General features: G+C 38.6%; 1 protein-coding gene across 1 annotated transcript in view; it reads left to right on the forward strand.

The window, feature by feature from the left end:
* The window catches only part of HYDIN (HYDIN axonemal central pair apparatus protein), a 6,673,197-nt gene that overhangs the window by 2,034,351 nt on the left and 4,617,812 nt on the right, over positions 1–21,034 (forward strand). Inside the window, exon 19 of the mRNA XM_044079523.1 lies at positions 19,083–19,332. Within this exon, the coding sequence (XP_043935458.1) occupies positions 19,083–19,332 (250 nt within the window). The remainder of the gene's footprint in view (positions 1–19,082; positions 19,333–21,034) is intronic.

Consider the following 21,034-nt stretch of genomic DNA (forward strand, 5'->3'; position numbering starts at 1 on the left):
TTTTCAGTATTAAATATATAAACTACATTTTTAAGTTTTAAGGCTTTTATATTATAGGTATCTTGTAATTAAAAGAGTTTATTCATGATTCATCCATTTTGTTCTTCTATTGAACTAGCAGGAAGTATTGATTATAATACATTTCTAAGATGGGGAATCAATACATGTCTTATCATAACTTAATAAATTAATTTCAACTTAGTTTTAGTGAAGACTATTCAGAAATATTGAAAATTAATGGGTTTATATCTGAGAAGACTAGTTCTTCATATTTTTCTGGTCAACTAGAAATTCCTCCCTTTATGATGTGAGATTCAAGCTTCTGTATCCAGCTGTCTTCAGAGTGTTTTTCCCCTGGAGAGTCATTTTTGACACAGACCAGGCTAAAGAGGAAATAAGAGTTTATCCAGCAAAGTGAGTCAGCAAGCAGAAGAGGACTGTGCTTCTCACTATTCAGATGGTAATGTTCATAGAGAGGCTTTTCCAGTATTCCAAAGGAAAATTCTTGAGAGACAGAAGAAAGCACAGGAGGAGAATGAGCAGTATCTTGGACTTGAACCAAAGAGTGATGGGAGGAGATAGACTTGAACTAGAGTCTGGTGTGCGGAGATGGAGATGAACAGGAAGAAGACATACAACTTTGAAATTAGCGAATAAATGGAAGACTATATAAAGCATCTTAGCACATTTTTGAAATACAGTTTTGCAAGAAAAAGTGGCTGAAAATCACTTTTTGTTGACTTTGTTAAACTTGTGGGAGGACTCATTAATGTTTAAAAGAACACTAAAAGGGGGAAAACTAAGTGAAACAAATTTTTACTTATTTGCATAAAATGTTTCATGATATAAACTGCATAATGTGAAGTTGTTCTATCTCGCCGTTCATTCTTACAGATGGGTTCGGAGCAGATCCTCTGCTCCGAGTCGGCCTCCTACAAAGCTCGAGGTCTTCAGACAGCTCGAGGCCAAGTACCTATCTCATGATGCACCTGGAGTTACCTCAGATCTAGTTTGCTGCTTCAATAGATCGGAGGTTCCTCAGCATAGCTCGGGACAGTAAATCTTTATTATAAAAATGTTTTTTTATAACTTTGTTAATTCCACTTCTTAGCTTTAGCCTTTAGCATTTAAATCTCTTTAGTGTGTATTCCTTGGTGTGCCTTTTCATATTTAAATATAGCTTTTGGCATTTGTTTTTTCTAAAGGCCTTTATATTTAGTGTAGTTATATAGTTCTGGTGTGCTTTTGTTAACTGACATTTTTGTTATAGCTTTTGATATTAGAAGTGCTTAGATATATTGTTCAAGTGTGTGTGTGCGTGTGTGTGTGTGTGTGTGTGTGTGTGTGTGTGTGTGTGTGTGTGTGTGTGTGTGTGTGTGTGTTTAAGGTGACACTTTGTCACAGGATGTTTAGCCCATAGTTTTTGTCAAGGCTTATTTAAATAGTTTTTGGGTGTGTCTTTGGTATATTATAGTAGTTTTTCATTTGATACTGTGCTATTCATTATGGCTGACCAGGATAATGATAAACATCCTAAGCCAGGTTTCAAAAAATGTCCAAAATGTGCACAGAAAATGTCTGTAACAGATAGCCATGTTAACTGTGTATACTGTTTGGGAGCTTTACACCTTCAGGAAAGTTGCTCCATTTGTCATTCCTTCTTTTCTAGGGTCCTTCAGGAGAGAAAGAGAAAGCTAATCGATTGAGGTCTAGTCAAACCGTCTTTTCAGGAAGCGTTGAGGGACCAGAACAGGTCTAGCAAATCTTCAAAGTCTTCCAAGGCTTCTACTTCTTCGGAAGTAAAAAAAAAAAAAAAAAAAAAATGTCGACGTCGGCTCCACAGCCCTCTGAGCTAAGCGTCTTGTCCTTTAGGGGCTGGTCCCCAGTCCTGGAACCAGTATCCAAAGTGCCTAAATATCCACTCCTGCAATTTGTACCTCCTTCTATCCACTCATCTCGGTCTTCAATAAGCCTTTCCGATTTGGATATGGATCACGTGGTGCAGAAGTTGTAGACTCTCTTACCATCTACTACTTTTCCTCCTCCAAGCCATACTAGTCCTTCAGAGCTGGAGGAGTCGGACTTGATGATCGTTGAGCCTTCAGAGCCAACACCTGCTCCTGTGTCTTCGGATCCATTTACTCGGACGTCCTCAGCGGCGATTGAGGAGTCCAGAGCCGACACTCTCTGGTCAGGTCCGAGGAGGATAGTTGGACTGACTTGTTGGTTCCGACTCTGCCTCTCAGGGCTTTGGCTTGGATGAGGTTGGCTCCTACCTCTGGTTTGGAGCCCACTGTCCCAGCGCCGGGGGTATCAATGGTTTCCTCGGATCTGTTGGTCCCTTCTCATCGGAGCAGAGGTGTCTTTGAAGCCTTGATGAGAGTTATGTCTCCCAAGACATCTTCGACTTCAGGTCCAGCTACCTCCTTCCCAAAAGTGCTTGTGTCTGCTTCTGCTTCACAGATCCTTTCTAAGCATAGAGACCCAGTGCCTCAGGAAGCCGTATTGGGTGGCCCTTGCTCTCCCAAGACCTCACCAGAAGTTCCCACTGATGAGGTTCCCAGGAAGAGTATCTGTAAGAGGAAGCATTTAGACTCTCCACAGGAGTCTCTCACATCTGATACCGACTTGAATGAATCAGAAGGGCCCCCACGGTCCCCCTCTGATATCTCATTTGCTGAGATATTAGGAATCCTTAGGCAGAGGGGTGACTGGCAGTCTACCAGTACTACTGAAGATGAGTCGGTTCTCCTGAAGGCTTTTGGGTCTCAACCCTGCACCTCTTGGGTGCCACTGCCCTTCGATGAGCTTATGGAGCTGGTCTCACGAAGGGCATGAGAGTCTCCGGACACCATGGAGCCTGTCCCCAGGAGGCATAATAAATTTATTTCTGCCGTACAGGAAAAGTCCTTTCTTACCAAGGGAGAGCCATTTGATGCCATGGTGGGGGCGGCAGTCACCAAAAAGGAGATTTCGGAAACTTCTTCCTCTAGCCATCCTCCTAACAGAAATTCTAGGATCAAGGATAGATACGGGAAGTGCACGTACAGTTCAGCAACTTTTGCATTGTGTTCACTGAACTATCTCATCCATTTTATGAGACTGCAAAGAGATCTCCTAAAAGAGCTTGGAGATACTCTTCAGGGTACAGTAGCTGCAGGAGCTTCAGATAAAGTTGCCTCCCAGCTTGCTACCCTCCATTCCATAGTGAACTCATCCATGTGCCTCATTTCATATGCAGCAGATTGTACAAGTAGGGCAGTGGGTACAGGTATTGCTCTTAGGAGACACTCCTGGATGTGCTTGTGTTCCTTCTCATAGCCCTTTAAATCATCCTTTGTCAACACCCCTTTTGCTGGCTCATCCCTTTTCAGGGCTAAAATTAAGGAAACTTTGACCAGGTGTGAGCAGGAAGGAAAGACTCTGCTGTCGGAGTCCGTTTCTCCACTCCTACCAGACCCTACCCCAAGGGTCTAGGGGAGGAAAGATGTGGTTGCAAAAAGCCCAAGGAGCCCTTCAGGACACACGTGGTGAATCCCCCCTCCAGGGGAAGAGGAGGGGGCAATAATGGAAGATGCCACCCTCGCAGCAGAGGGGTCCGCAAAACCAGGGAGACAGAGATCAGTTCTTTGGGAAGCCCTACCAGTGCTCCTGAAAGGAGTCTCAACTGTCCTACTCTGGAAGTAGTCGGGGGTCGCTTATCTTTGTATCCAGACGCTTGGCTCAAAATAACAAATGACAACTGGGTACAAAGTATAATTTCCTGAGGATATTTCATTCCCTCCGCCATACCCCCTCCATTGACAACAAAAATCCCAGACGTTCCACCCAGTTACAGGGAACAGGCAGCAGTAGAGGTTCAAACGTTGCTAAGAAAAAGAGTCATCCAACCAGTCCCAGCAGACCAGACAGGATCCGGAACTTACTCAAGATTTTTTTTAGTTCCAAAAAAGACAGGGGACTGGAGACCTATTTTGGACCTCAGCAGACTAAACAGATCTGTCAAGAAAGAGAAGTTCCGGATGGTCACACTTCAGTCGATACTTCCCTTCTTAGGAAAGGACAATTGGATGTGCTCGATAGAACTCCAGGATGCGTACTACCATATAAAAATGGGCACACCATCCAGGGATCATCTGTACTTCTGGCTGGGAGCCAATCATTACCAGTTTTGAGCCCTGCCCTTTGGTCTCACTACAGCCCCCAGAGTGTTCACCAAATGTATGGCAGTGGTCACAGCTCACCTGTGACGTCTAGGATTCCAGGTATTTCCGTACCTAGACTATTGGCTCCTCACCGCCACCACCAGGCATCAGCTTATACAAGCCAGGGACACCACACTTTCTCTCTGTAGTTACCTGGGTATTACAATAAATTCAGAAAAATCTGCCTTGTCGCCATTGCAACATATCGTTTTTATCGGAGCAGAATTGGACACCACCACTTTGAAACTTCCAGCAGAAAGAGTCTTACTACTCCATCAGCAGGTTTACAATATCATATCCAAAGACAAGGCTTCAGCATCAGAAGTACTAAAACTGCTAGGCATGATGGCAGTTGCAATATTAGCGATACCGTTGGGTCGCATGCACATGCGGGTTCTACAGTGGCTGTTATTCACTCAATGGTCTTACCAAGAGCTTCCAATGACTCATCTCATAATCACAAACACATGCAAAAAAAATCTTCAGTGGTGGTTGAACTGTCTTCATGTAACGATAGGTCATCCTTTTGTTCTACCCCCACCAGTGGCCACAGTGACCACGGCTGCTTCCCTGATTAAGGGGTGGGGCATTTTCAGGGAAGAACAGCCCAAGGCACATGGACCGAACAGGAGACACAACTGCATATCAATGACCTGGAGATAAGAGCGGTGCTTTTAGCGTTGCAGTACTTCCAGGATTCTCTTCCTCTGGGAACTATTGCAATTCAGATGGACAACATGTCAGTGGTCTGGTACTTGAACAAACAAGGAGAAACCACGTCCTACCCCCTTTGTCGCGAGGCCCTAAGAGTATGGCAGTGGGATACATCCATCCACTGCTTTCTGTTAGCAAATCACATTCCGGGGAAATCCAACGTAATAGCAGACAAACTGAGCAAAGCAATTTTGTTGCCTCACAAGTGGTCCCTCAAGAAAGAAATAGCAGAGAGAATTTTCCGCAGGTGGGGCCAGCCTTGCTGTGACCTTTTTGCCAACCACATGAACATGAAATGTAGAAGCTACTTTGCCCTGATTCCCGCTCTGGGAGAAGCCCCAAGGGATTCGCTTGTACATGATTGGCCTCTGGGTCTCCTCTCTGCATTCCCACCAATTCCCTTGATACCCAGAGTATTATAGAAAGCAAAAGCCCTGGGAAGGACCATCATTCTTATAGCCCCTCATTGGCCTCATCAGATTTGGTTCCTCTTCCTTCAACTTCATCAATTGGAGGACCCTTGGATTCTGGACCAAATTCAAGATCTTCTGACGCACTCCTCGGGGGAACATAATCCCTCTCTTCAGTCCCTGAAGTTGACAGCTTGGCTTCTCCAATTCCCAACATTGCCAGGTTCCTTAACCTTTCAAATGAAACACAGGAGATTCTGATATCTTTTCATAAATTCCCTACCAGGAAGCTATATATTAGCAAGTAGAAAAGGTTTTCTGTATGGGCCTCTCAAAATAACATTGATCCCTGCCAAGTTCCTATTGCCTCCATATTAGAGTTCTTGACTATGCTTTTCAATCAAGGAGCTGCAGCAGCAACAGTTTGGGTTCAACTTGCTGCTATCTCTAATTTTCACCTTGGATATGAAGTATTGAACATAATGTCAAACAAACTATCCAAAGCCTTTCTCAAAGGGACTTTTCATCTCAGACCACCTGTGAAGTCCCATTGTACCCCATGGAATCTAAATTTTATGCTTTCACGCATTATCCCTTTCGAACCAGTTTCCTCATACAATTTGAAATATTTGTCATGGAAGACTATCTTTTTAGTAGCCATCACTTCTGCCCGCAGAGTGTCAGAGCTTCAGGCCTTGTCCATAAAGCCTCCTTATTTCATTTTCCATGCTGACAGAGTCTCCCTAAGAACAAACCCTTCTTTCTTACCCAAAGTTTGTACTGAAACTAATTTGATTCAGATTATAAATTTGCCATTGTTCTTTCCCAAACACACCAGCAGTTTAGAATACATGCTGCACAAGCTTGATGTTCATAGACAACTCCGGTTTTAAAGATTTCAGAAAACCAGAGCAGCTTCTGGTTTCCTATTCAGATTCCAGAAAAGGTTTGCCAGTGGCAAAAACAACAGTGTCTAAATGGTTATCTGATTGTATCACATTTGCTTATTCAGCTGCTAATATGCCCTTACAACACAAAATTAAGGCTCATTCTACCAGAGCAGTGTCCACATCTTCTGCCTTTTCTGCTAAGCTTCCTATAGACAACAATTGTGCAGCAGCCACTTGGTCAAGACCTCATACCTTTATCACTCATTACAAAGTTGACAAGGCCTCCAGGGACAGGACCTCCTTTGGGTCTACTGTCCTGAAAAATATACTCCCGTGAGCCACCAAGAAAGATGGTGCTTGGGACGCTACCCATCTGTAAGAATGAATGGCAAGATAGAACAACTTCACATAAAGAAGTTATGAACTCACCATAACAATCCATGTGAGTTGTTCATCTCGTCTTCATGCTTACTACCCACCCTCCTACCCCCTCCAGGGTTTTTCAAGGACCGAGATACTAGATTCTTCCTGGTTGCTCAATCCTTCTGTAACTTTCTCCTAAAGAGTGATAGAATGACATATGATATCATTATACACAGCAAACAAGATCTGAGGTAACTCCAGGTGCATCATGGGTTAGGTACTTGGCCTTGAGCTGTCTGAAGACCTCGAGCTTTGTTGTCGGCCAACTCGGAGCCGAGGATCCTCTCCAAACCCATCTGTAAGAATGAAGGCGAGATGAACAACTCACATGGAACGTTATGGTGAGTACATAAATTCTTTTTATATACAGTAAAACAGTTTAGTGTAGTCAGGGGTATTTTAAATGTGGGTGGAGTCTTCGCAGTGACCGTACTTGTTAAGTACTGTTTTACTTGTAAGAAATATGGGGTTTACAGTATAAAAAGAGAAAAAAAAAGGCTGGACAAAAGCACATTTAATGTTCATATGCTATGATCTTGGGTTGCTGGGGTTGGGGTGGGGCGTAAAAGTGCACTCATAATCTTATGTATAGAGTTAGAATATTTTCTCTTTTTAGTTTACAAGGTTGAATGTCTAGATTAGTACTTTTGGCTTAAGCTGTAAACAGGTGTTTGTGTAAGTGTGTAGCCATTAAATATAAGACAAAATATTGTCAGCCATGAAAATGCTAAGCTTCTTACAACTGCAAAGATATTTAGCGTATTTGTTTTCCACTGGCAAATGTTCAGAGGAGTCTAGATGTATGCAGCTGAGAGCAGCTGTGTATTCTTTTCTGAGTGAAATTAAAAACTTATTGCTGAGTAAATTACCTTAGAGACCAGTTGTCTGCAGGTGCAAGCAGTTAATCTTGTGAATTCTTAGTATTCTTTGCTGAGGAAAATGCAAAATTTAAAGGTACAATTCAGTTAAGTGAAAAAAATGTAAGTTTAAAATTATAGGAAGTAAATAAGAGGTATCAACCTCAGTAACAGCCTTAATACATCAATGCAGTTAATAGAACAGTGTACAATTTAGTTTTATTTAAAGATAGCCAGTGCACTTTTTCTTAGGGCTAAAAGTTAATGTTTTACAAAAACATACAAGATGTTCTTTCATATCTGGGAAGGGAAGAGAGATGAGAAAAGAACAGACAGAAATCAGTATAAGCAGTATAGGCTGTAGCATGCACTTTAGCATAAATGGCCTTGCACTTATAAAGATAAAAAGGGATTGCATTGTATTATGATATACAGAATGCAAATAGCAATGCTGCAGAGACACATTGGAAAGAAATGAGCATGTGAATTTGACAAAGAGGATTTCTGAATGGATATTCATTAGAATATCAGGGACAGACGAAAAGGAGAGTAATTATACCAATTGCTAGAGGGGTTCCAATACTGGTAGACAGGGGAAAAAAATACAAAAAATGATAGATTTGTGGTAGTAAGGGGCAACTGGCAAGGGAGGAGGATTACAGTGGCATGTACTTATATTCCATTGAAAACTGCTTTGTGGATGTTAAGAATATTTTGGGAGAAATAATCAGCTTTCTGCAAAGAATATTATTTATAGAGAGGACCAGATTTTGATTTATATTAATGAGGATGTATCAGGGGAACCTAGATACAGTATAACAAAAGAGGGTAGATTTCTGAAGAAATTTATGAAAATATTTGGTATGGAAGATGTGAATTCAGTAGTAGGAACTTAGACAGAATTCACATATTATTCCCCAAGGTACAATAACTGGGCTAAACTAGATAGAAATTATATTACACAGGAACATGTGTATTTAATCAAAAGCATTGATGCATCCAGTAACTGTTTCTGATCATGCACCAATAAAAACTAAGATAAAAATACAGGGTAATGAAGTGAAAATAAGGCACTGCTGCTCTCCCACCTACCAGTTAATAGAGGAATGTAAGGAACGGGTAGTGGAAATTATTCACAAGTTTAAGAGAAAATACAGATATGTTCAGAATGTATAGCTAGTGACTGGGATAAAATGAAAGTGTAGTTTAAAATAGGATCAAAATAAAAGAGAGATATGGTTATGGATAACAGAAATTACTTAGAGGAGCTGACAAATGTTAAAGTATTGCAGAATAAGAGGAATCTCACAGAACAAAAGGAGGAGCAAATGCAGAGTACTAAGGAGAAGATAAGGGAGCATCTGGATAATATGCATGAGCTTAGAAAGATTGCAGTAAAAGCAACTATTTTTTGATAGCTCCAGAGCTCAGAAACATTTAGCACAATGACTTTGGCAACAGAACATTGAAAGGGTTGTTGCCAAACTTAGGGAACTTATAACAAGACAAATAACCAGAGATTCTGTAGATGTTTTAGAGATATTCCAGAAATTTTATGAAAATTTGTATAAAGCAGAGAAATGTGGAAATCAAGAAAGCATGCAAATGGAAATGGAAGACTTAATTATGCCAAGGCTAGTGGTAGATGAAGCTCAATGACTAACAATGAAGATAGGAGGTGTTGAGATAAAAACAGTGATGTATAAGCAATCTTAGGGAAAGTCTCCAGGAACGGATCGTATTCGAGTGGAAATTTGCAAATTACGAGGAAAGAGATCAGTAAAGATCTGAAAGATTTTGTATCACAGTATTTTAAAAAGAGGGGAAGCACCAACATATTGGAAGAAAGCTATAGTGGTAAAGACCCTTCAAACCCAGCTTTCTATGCACTTATTTCAATTTTAATCTAAGATTATAAGGTGTTTATGCCTATACTAGCTAAAATAATGGCAATGGTGTTGTCAAAATTGATAGATATGGATCATTGTGGTATTGTGAAAGGGAGGAAAATATTTGGCAACATTAAAATAGGAATGGTCATCCAGACAGGAGCAGAATGTAAGAACAAGCTTCAGTTATTTGTGGGTCTTGATACAGAAAAATCATTTTACAGAGTAAGCTGGGATTTTATGATTAGGGCATTGGAATCATTTGCATTCCTTGACACAACAATAAGGATAATTAGAAGGGCATATGAAGGATTGGAGACACGAATTAAAGTGGGTTCCTTTCAGATAAGCTGTGTTTGAACAGAGGAACCAGGCAGCGGTGTTGTTTTTTATTTACTTTATATTTAGAGCTATTGGCAAAGAAAATAAGGTACTCAGAAATACAAGGATATAATTGGTATGGTAATCAAGAAAAGTTGACTTTATTTGCAGATTTTATAATTTTGTACCTGATAAATCCAGAAAAGGACATGTCAGTGTCGTGGAACATTTTGAGACAGTTTCAGTTCTTTTCAGGGTATAAAATTAATGAAGATAAACCAAAGGCTATAGCTGTAAAATATGTACCCACACACAAATGCTTAGCAATACCAGTATTAATGTGGATATGATAAGATGAAGTATTTAGGAGTATGGATTAAAAAGGGTTCTTTTATTATAGCTAACAATATGTGGTAAGAGATTAAAAAATAATACAAAATCTGAGAAACTGGAAACTCTTATTTATGGGTATAGATAGTAAGATACAAGCAGTGAAAATGTTTTTAGTCCCTTTAGTCATTTGTATACGGGTTAGGCATACTTTTATCAACTAGAGGAAAAGTTGTGGAGAATAATTAATAAAGAGTTAAAGGAATTTATCTGGGAGGGAAAGAGGACAAGTGTTAAGTGGGATAAGTTATCCTTCCAATAGAAGAATGTGGTTTAGGTTTACTTGATTTGAAAGGATATTTTAAAGCTACACAGTTAAGGCTCATATAAATAACACAAGCAGAAGGTTATAATTCAAGTGGAAATGGATGGTAATGAACCAAGGGAAATTTTAAGAAATAGAGAGGAGAGTGAGATTTTGGATGCAGATCCTTACAGATAATATCAACTATCACACACAATATTGTATTCATAAAATAGCTTAAAATATTTTATGAACTAAGCCAATATGGGAATGGAGAAAGGAAACTTTTTCCAATATGGATAACTATTAAACAGTCCACCAGAACCAACAAAGGTTCAACCAAGAAAATAAAATGAAATTCGAACCACAGTGTGCACTGAATGAATACTCAAGATCTGAAACACGAAGATTTATTCAACCATCAACAGACTAAGCATATGCTTTCACCAGCAACCTGGCTTCTTCAGAGTCTGACAGTAAAACACTCCATATAAAAAACACTCCACATTTAAAGCAAGAATGCATTCTCCCCACCCATCCAATTAATCAATAAATCAATCAAACAGACAATTTCTTAAGAATACATTTACAACCAAGTATTAGTTTAAAAAAACAATTCATAACATTTAATAAACTTATGATAGTCATACACTACATATGTATACATATAAAAATGTAATATAAAATTGCAGTTCCTCTAAATAACACTACTTAAGTATTTTAACTGAGGCTTTATGGTGACACATTCATTTAGCCCAGGGCCTGGTAGCATTGAGCCTAAGCTGCCATTCCATTTCTAACCTTGCTACCCTGTTCTGTGCATCACACTGAATGTTAGACTTAACCCTATCTATAATAAAAATAAAAATTTGTTAAAATTCCCACATACTGCACTATGCAAATAAAGTGCATTGTGCTCATCCTTTCTCCTGATTGAACTGACATGTTCCCCTATTCTTGTTTTCAAGCCGTGTAGTCATGCCCACATAAAATGCATCGCATGACATACAAGCAAGATATACACAATTCTTGGTGCTACAATTACAAGCACCTGGACAAGATATCGCGTTGATACCCCACTACACTTACGTACGTCCCAACTGCTATGTATCTACATCCTCTACAGGAACCACATTTGCTCATGGCAGATCTAGTGTTGCTTCTACCCTCTCTTTCAAGTATACTCTTCAAGTTCTTTCCTTTTCCATAGACAATCACCGGGTATCACCTAGGATCATTTTAATCTCTTTACTCAGAAAATATTTCCACAAATTTCTGAGATTAGAACCTAGTTCATTAGCTCTTTCATTGTATGTTAAAACAAATTTTGCTTTATTTGTTTTATTCAATGTGCTGACACTACTACCTATGTTTGCACCCTCCTCCCTTGCCCTCTTAGAATAGGACTATATTTGTTTCTTCTTCTTCTATATACTTCTTTTTTGATGTTAGTTAACATTGATAGCGGGTACCCCCTATCAACAAACATTCCAATCAATGTATAAATTTCCTTCTTAAATAAATCATCATTACTGATTAATCTACATAGCCGGACCATCTGGCCCTTAACTACACCTCTCCTTTGGTGCAGAGGGTGACAACTTGTGTAGTGCAGCATCGAGTTTGAATAACTAGGTTTCCTGTAAATTGTACTCACCAGTCCTTCTTTGGTCTTAAATAAGGTAATGTCCAGGTAATTTACTCTCTCTTTGTTCCAGGTGTGTGTAAATCTAAGGAAATCTGTGGTTTCATTAATGTAAGAGCAAAATTCCTTAAACTTTCCTCATCCCCTTTCCAAAATATAAGGAGGTCATCTAAAAACCTACAGTACAAAAGAATGTTGCCCTTGTACTTTGAGTTTAACACAAATTGCTTTTCCCATGCCCATAGCACTAAATTAGCATAGACAGTGGCACAACGGGCACCATCGCTACCCTGTCTTTTGTTGATAGATCTCTCCATCAAATTGTATAAAGTTATTATGTAGTATGATTTCCATCAAGTCATGACATATCTCCAGTCTTTCTTTATCAAAACTGGGACTAGTCAAAAGACTGTCATAAAACAGTTCCAGCCCAGTTTGATGTGGTATCACTGAGAATAAGTTAATGACATCGACAGTCAAAAACCCAAACATCTCATTCCCAATGCCCTTAACACTTCCTACCCTTTCCAAACAATGCCACAAATCCTTTAGTATGTGGTCAGCATCCATTAATGCTTTTTTACAAAAATGGTCCACAAATGCAGCCATTGGTTCTGTCTTGGAACCCTTTGCAGAAACAATTGGTCTAAACTGCACATTTTCTGTCACTTTGTGGACCTTTGGGATTCCAAAAAGCTTGGGCATAGTAGGAAACTTCACACAGAGAAACTCATACTCAACCTCATTAATAACTCCTTGATGTAAAGCATCAAACAAAAACATGTCTATTCCTCTATATGCTCTATTAGTTTCATTAATTGATGCTCTAGTGTATGTGTTTTCATCCCCAAGCAACCTGCATATACAACTACTGTAGTCTATTTTATTCATGATGACCATTCCTCCCCCTTTGTCTGGTTTCATACATCTAACCTTCTGTGTTGACCATAATTCTTGTATAACCTTTCTTTCATTCTCTGATAAATTATCCTTGACCTCAGATTTTTGCCTACAGATTTTCCTAAACTCAAATTCTACCATCTTTTTTAAATCCAGTGATCTCTGAGTTTATGGGAGGCATGAAGCAACTTTTTCTTTTGATCCCTAAAGATACGTTCTCGTCTGTAGACATCATAGCACATGAACCCTGACCAGCAAAATATAATTGCAAATTAAGCTTCCTAATGTATAACTTTAAGTTTAGTAAAACTTGTGCAATATCTAGCTTGAAATTTGGCACAAAGTTTGTACCTTTGCTAAACAGTTCAAAATACACATCACTAATATCCATTTCAGTGTAATTATATATTGTGAAGCCTTTGCTTCTAACAATGTCACATGATAATGAAGAAGTACATACATCCAACACATCAGTGTTAGCTGAAGCAAATTCTTGACTTAAACAAATATTGTTGGGTTCATTATGAGTTACAGGCACATACATATTTACATTGCTATCCTGTGTCTTACTACAATTTCCCATTACATCAAAACTTCTGTAGTGCACTTGCTTTACATTGTCCAAAATATACTCATTTGTGTGGTGTAAATTTTGATCACTTACATTCTGCATGTCACTTTGTTTTTCACTCAAAATTCACAGTTCGTGGGAAACTCCAACACAAAATCAAAACATACATTAAAGTCTAACGTATTGGTAACAACTTCGTTGGCTTTACATCTACTAGGATTTAATAGTTCACCCTCCTTCTTCTTGGATGCTGACGTGGAGATTTGGCCGTTTGTGGCTGCTTGTTCAAGAGCCTCTCCGACCTTCGCAGGAAAACCTGCGGCTCTAAAAAATCATCCCCTTCTTCCACATACAATTCCTGTGTCACATCCATATCTTCACCACCAATATCTTTTTCATGATTAGTACCATTGAAATTAAACACTTTTCTACCCGGTGGGTACGCTGCTTTATTTTTGTAATCTGCAGCATCCCTGGCCAATTTTTTGTGTTTAATGGCCCTGTTTTTTTTCCGCAAAAGCCTCAATGTTTTTAAAAACTTTTTCAAAATTCACTTTATATTGTAAAAATAACAATAGACTCAATGTTTTACGTTTAGAGATTAGTAAGCTTCACTTTAGTATTACATCTGACTTATTGTTTTTACAATATAAAGTGAAGTAGAAAAGTGTTTAATTTCAATGGTACTAATCATGAAAAAGATATTGGTGGTGAAGATATGGAGGCTCTTGAACAAGCAGCCACAAACGGCCAAATTTCCACGTCAGCATCCAAGAAGAAGGAGGGTGAACTATTAAATCCTAGTAGATGTAAAGCCAATGATGTTGTTACCAATACGTTAGACTTTAATGTATGTTTTGATTTTGTGTTGGAGTTTCCCACGAACTGTGAATTTTTGAGTGAAAAACAAAGTGACATGCAGAATGTAAGTGATCAAAATTTATACCACACAAATGAGTATATTTTGGACAATGTAAAGCAAGTGCACTACAGAAGTTTTGATGTAATGGGAAATTGTAGTAAGACACAGGATAGCAATGTAAATATGTATGTGCCTGTAACTCATAATGAACCCAACAATATTTGTTTAAGTCAAGAATTTGCTTCAGCTAACACTGATGTGTTGGATGTATGTACTTCTTCATTATCATGTGACATTGTTAGAAGCAAAGGCTTCACAATATATAATTACACTGAAATGGATATTAGTGATGTGTATTTTGAACTGTTTAGCAAAGGTACAAACTTTGTGCCAAATTTCAAGCTAGATATTGCACAAGTTTTACTAAACTTAAAGTTATACATTAGGAAGCTTAATTTGCAATTATATTTTGCTGGTCAGGGTTCATGTGCTATGATGTCTACAGACGAGAACGTATCTTTAGGGATCAAAAGAAAAAGTTGCTTCATGCCTCCCATAAACTCAGAGATCACTGGATTTGAACAGATGGTAGAATTTGAGTTTAGGAAAATCTGTAGGCAAAAATCTGAGGTCAAGGATAATTTATCAGAGAATGAAAGAAAGGTTATACAAGAATTATGGTCAACACAGAAGGTTAGATGTATGAAACCAGACAAAGGGGGAGGAATGGTCATCATGAATAAAATAGACTACAGTAGTTGTATATTCAGGTTGCTTGGGGATGAAAACACATACACTAGAGCATCAATTAATGAAACTAATAGAGCATATAGAGGAATAGACATGTTTTTGTTTGATGCTTTACATCAAGGAGTTATTAATGAGGTTGAGTATGAGTTTCTCTGTGTGAAGTTTCCTACTATGCCCAAGCTTTTTGGAATCCCAAAGGTCCACAAAGGGACAGAAAATGTGCAGTTTAGACCAATTGTTTCTGCAAAGGGTTCCAAGACAGAACCAATGGCTGCATTTGTGGACCATTTTTGTAAAAAAGCATTAATGGATGCTGACCACATACTAAAGGATTTGTGGCATTGTTTGGAAAGGGTAGGAAGTGTTAAGGGCATTGGGAAGGAGATGTTTGGGTTTTTGACTGTCGATGTCATTAACTTATTCTCAGTGATACCACATCAAACTGGGCTGGAACTGTTTTATGACAGTCTTTTGACTAGTCCCAGTTTTGATAAAGAAAGACTGGAGATATGTCATGACTTGATGGAAATCATACTACATAATAACTTTATACAATTTGATGGAGAGATCTATCAACAAAAGACAGGGTAGCGATGGGTGCCCGCTGTGCCCCTGTCTATGCTAATTTAGTGCTATGGGCATGGGAAAAGCAATTTGTGTTAAACTCAAAGTACAAGGGCAACATTCTTTTGTACTGTAGGTTTTTAGATGACCTCCTTATATTTTGGAAAGGGGATGAGGAAAGTGTTTAAGGAATTTTGCTCTTACATTAATGAAACCACAGATTTCCTTAGATTTACACACACCTGGAACAAAGAGAGAGTAAATTACCTGGACATTGCCTTATTTAAGACCAAAGAAGGACTGGTGAGTACAATTTACAGGAAACCTAGTTATTCAAACTCGATGCTGCACTACACAAGTTGTCACCCTCTGCACCAAAGGAGAGGTGTAGTTAAGGGCCAGATGGTCCGGCTATGTAGATTAATCAGTAATGATGATTTATTTAAGAAGGAAATTTATACATTGATTGGAATGTTTGTTGACAGGGGGTACCCGCTATCAATGTTAACTAACATCAAAAAAGAAGTATATAGAAGAAGAAGAAACAAATATAGTCCTATTCTAAGAGGGCAAGGGGAGGAGGGTGCAAACATAGGTAGTAGTGTCAGCACATTGAATAAAACAAATAAAGCAAAATTTGTTTTAACATACAATGAAAGAGCTAATGAACTAGGTTCTAATCTCAGAAATTTGTGGAAATATTTTCTGAGTAAAGAGATTAAAATGATCCTAGGTGATACCCCGGTGATTGTCTATGGAAAAGGAAAGAACTTGAAGAGTATACTTGAAAGAGAGGGTAGAAGCAACACTAGATCTGCCATGAGCAAATGTGGTTCCTGTAGAGGATGTAGATACATAGCAGTTGAGACGTACGTAAGTGTAGTGGGGTATCAACGTACGATATCTTGTCCAGGTGCTTGTAATTGTAGCACCAAGAATTGTGTATATCTTGCTTCGAGTATGTCATGCGATGCATTTTATGTGGGCATGACTACACGAAGCTTGAAAACAAGAATAGGGGAACATGTCAGTTCAATCAGGAGAAAGGATGAGCACAATGCACTTTATTTGCATAGTGCAGTATGTGAGAATTTTAACAAATTTTTATTTTTTATTATAGATAGGGTTAAGTCTAACATTCAGTGTGATGCACAGAACAGGGTAGCAAGGTTAGAAATGGAATGGCAGCTTAGGCTCAATGCTACCAGGCGCCCTGGGCTAAATTAATGTGTCACCATAAAGCCTCAGTTAAAATACTTAAGTAGTGTTATTTAGAGGAACTGCAATTTTATATTACATTTTTATATGTATACATATGTAGTGTATGACTATCATAAGTTTATTAAATGTTATGAATTGTTTTTTTAAACTAATACTTGGTTGTAAATGTATTCTTAAGAAATTGTCTGTTTGATTGATTTATTGATTAATTGGATGGGTGGGGAGAATGCATTCTTGCTTTAAATGTGGAGTGTTTTTTATATGGAGTGTTTTACTGTCAGACTCTGAAGAAGCCAGGTTGCTGGTGAAAGCATATGCTTAGTCTGTTGTTGGTTGAATAAATCTTCGTGTTTCAGATCTTGAGTATTCATTCAGTGCACACTGTGGTTCGAATTTCATTTTATTTCCAATATGGATAACTGCAAATAGGGTTCAGGAAATAGACAAGCGAAAACTTGAATTTACGGGAGAAACCTGGCAGCCAAGATATTGGGAGCGAATAAGCAGGAAATGTAATAGAGAGAGATGAGGCCAAGAAGACATTTGGATTGCAGACTTGAGACTACCTTCTTACCAGTGCCCGATTTCAGACTACAGGCAAAGAAAAAGGGATAGTGGGATTATAAGTGAAAAGAACTGCAGTGGTAGAGTTTTTAATTGAATCTAGAACAGAAGCAGCTATTAAAAAGGGATAATTCATAGGGCATATAAAATATTGCTTGATAACTATAAGAATCAGTTAGAGGAAGCTAGAAAAGATTGGGAAGAGAAACTAGAAAAGCTATTTACAAGAAAACTATGGGAATACATGTGTATGGCTCCCAAGTATGCAACCAAGTCCAGAAGGATTTAATAGGATCTTTGATTGGAAGTGTTTGCATAGGTATTTTTATACCCTATGCAGACTTCAAAGAAATTTTCCTCAGGTAGATAACAAATGTTGGAGGTGTGATGGAGAAAAATGACGTAATTGGGAATTTATGTTTTGGGACTATAAAGAGTTGGCAAATTTAAAAAATTCCCTACAGAGTACTCTATCAGAAATATTGGCTGAGCAAATTACAGTAAGAAAATTATTCTTTTGAGCTGGGAATACAGAATCTAAATTGCCTATGCACAGTAAGGCCTTAAGTTTAATTCTGTTGACTGCCAAGAAAGTAATTAATGGAAATGGAATCAAAGTATACACCAATTGTATTTGAGGTATTGAATATTATGAATGCGATGAAAGAAATGGAAGAAGGGCCTTTAAAAAACTGAAGGAGCAAATTACATGGAAATAATTGAAAATTGTGGAAACATCACATGCATAATAATGTTCAGGAGGAGGAGGAGTGAGGGTTAAGTTAAGGCAGGTATTCAGCAGTTTTTTGTAATGTTAAACTGGTGATAGTAGCAAAGAATATATGTGATATTTATTGTATCTACATGGAAAAATGTTAAAATGGTTTGCTTTCTTTTCTGTTAATGTTTTTCTTAAATCTTAAGTGATAACTTAGTAAATGTGTTTAAAAATAAATATGGTAAATGGAAATGCTGATTGGGTATTATGAATCTGCAGTATTTGACAGACACTATCTCCTCACAAGGTGAGTTTGTCAGAAAACAAAATAGTGTCATAAAACATAATGCTGAGAAGATGAAGCCCAGATGTTATCAATATTACTGCAGGAAACTGTCTCCTTAAGATACATTGTGACAAGGAATGCCTTCACAAAATTACTATTCCCTCTTTCCTCTGCTTTTACTCAGTTGTGATATTTATTTGTTTGCATTTTGTTTACCGGGAAAGTCCACTGGGCCTAGGTGAAACCATTTTCAGTGGAGGCCCGGGGAGAAAAGCTCCATGGCATGCGCAATTACATTTAAGATTTACAGTTTAACATTACAATATTCAGTTCTACTGAAGGCAGATTTGACAGTAAAGCTTACAGAGATAAATTCCACACTGGTAAGATATTCCATGTCTCATCTCTGTTTTGTGCAGCCTCCACACTGGTAAGATATTCCATGTCTCATCTCTGTTTTGTGCAGCCTGTGTCATATCTCAGGTTTAGTAAAGTAATTATTAAAAGTTTTAAGAAATGCAACTTCACCTGCTTTTTATTAAATTTCATTAAATGTTCATCTACCAAAACTTATATCATAAATGTAGACTACACTCTCTTTTGTTCTGACTGATTATTAATTATAACAATTTTTTTTCTCTCCCTCTCTTTCTGACAGCTCTGGCCCTTGTCGCTATTACTTTAAACTAACAAATAAAGGCCGTCGCTTCCAGCGGCTTTACTGGATGACTGAAGGGTTTCCACAGTTTCGCAAACACATCTTTGGAAGCAGTGATGTCAAAGGCAAAGGTTCTTTACCGTCTCTCGAGCTTCCAAAGCCCACATTTAGATTATACCCTGTTCGAATGGAGCTTCATCCTGGGGAGGCTATTGATGTAATGTTGGAAGGCTCTTCAGACACCCCCAGGGTAAGCAGTAATGAAATTACAGAAATTGCAGTTTTCTGAACAAAAGCTGAGTAAAAAAGATGGGAAATGGCCCAGTCTACACAGTTTTGTCTGTGTTCTTCAAACTGAGATACTCAATCTGCAGTGGTACTATTTTATTATATTTTTAATTAAAATTTTGGTGCATACAGAGAAACATCCCTGGGCATGCTTTTTTTTAAAAACATCTTTATTAAATCAGAGTTGCTCTTTGTTTGGTGACTGCACCAGAGTGACTTACAGATTTTGCTGATTTTCATAACCATTTATTGCTGAAAAAAAATGAAAGTAAGTATTATTTAATCATTATTTGCACTTCGTTTAGTGTGTTTTAATTATTTGTTTTGTAACTGCTGATAGTTTTGCTGCATTTCTGCACTTTTAAAAGCCAAGGAACTCTGCTGTTGCTTTAAGTTCCTAGTTACAATGCATCCAATAGATTCGGGGCTGCTGAATCTAGATTGTCTGGCAGCTTACACTTTGGCTCCAAAAACAGCCACCTTACATTAAGAGGGGTTTTTTCTACACTCTTGTGGCAGAAGTGTGTTGATCCAAGGCCATCCGAGTTCGAAACTATTGGAGGAATGCTCATTGTGTGCTTTTCCGATTGGTAGATAGCTTTAAACTTGTTCCTGTTTGCTTCTATATAAGCCTTGCATTTGTGTGAAGCTGCTGTCCGTACAGAGGCAGCTAGCAGTGCCCTGTATAGATGCAAACTCCTTGAAGATACGATTCACCTAGAAAAACTATCACTGTAACAATGCCCACCCATCTGCTGCTCTAGGTGCAGGTACGTTGCACACTGAGCAGCATCGCTTTGTTGGCTAACCTTAGACTACACAAAGTATAGTTCCCACTCATAGTCTCTGGGCCACCAGCACAGTCCGGTCTAATTAAACCATTTATTTCCCTGATGAAACAAACAGTAAGAGCCTGCTGTCGTTGATGGGAAGTTTCTTACCATCTCTGTCTGAAGGCCATGAGCATCCTGAAGCAGTGTAGCAATTGTCTTATGTATACTGACAGCCACTTAATCCTGAAAGAAACAAACAGTGTATGTGAGAGATGCGGTTACACCATGAAATTGGAGGCAAGACTCTTACATACAGACAAATCGAACACCAAACAGGTTGTCAGGACACACACACATCACTTCCCACACTAAATAAGAATTTGGCACATAAACCCACATATGCGGAGGTACTTACTAGTAGCTTACCTAAAGCTCAGAGGGTTCCCAAATACTGCCTTTAGAAACCACATGTACACACAACAAAGCAAACAACAACCACAGCATATAATAATTACACACACCAGTTTCTCAACAAACAAGCCAGTAAGATGAAACACCACAAAACCTCATATACTAGTCATAGGAGTCTCCATAGTGAGACACAAGGATGTCCCCCCTCACCAGGCTGGATAGTGAGAAGATTATGGTTAGCTGCCTTTCAGGTGCCAGGATCTGTCAGGTTATACAAGCACTCAAGTCACTCAGCCACAAGTACAAGTATGACTCTATCATAGTCCATGTGGGTGCGAATGATCTGAGCTGTACCTCCTTGGACTATATGAAGAGACTTGATTGAACTCTCAGATTGTGTCACAGGCAAGTATGAGTCTAGCCTTGAGCAGTATTCTACACTCATCAAGGATGACACCACTGTACAAACAAGAAATGATT

This window comes from Protopterus annectens, chromosome 8.part0 (genome assembly GCF_019279795.1).
Source record: "Protopterus annectens isolate FY-2018-M chromosome 8.part0, PAN1.0, whole genome shotgun sequence".
Classification (NCBI taxonomy): domain Eukaryota; kingdom Metazoa; phylum Chordata; order Ceratodontiformes; family Protopteridae; genus Protopterus; species Protopterus annectens.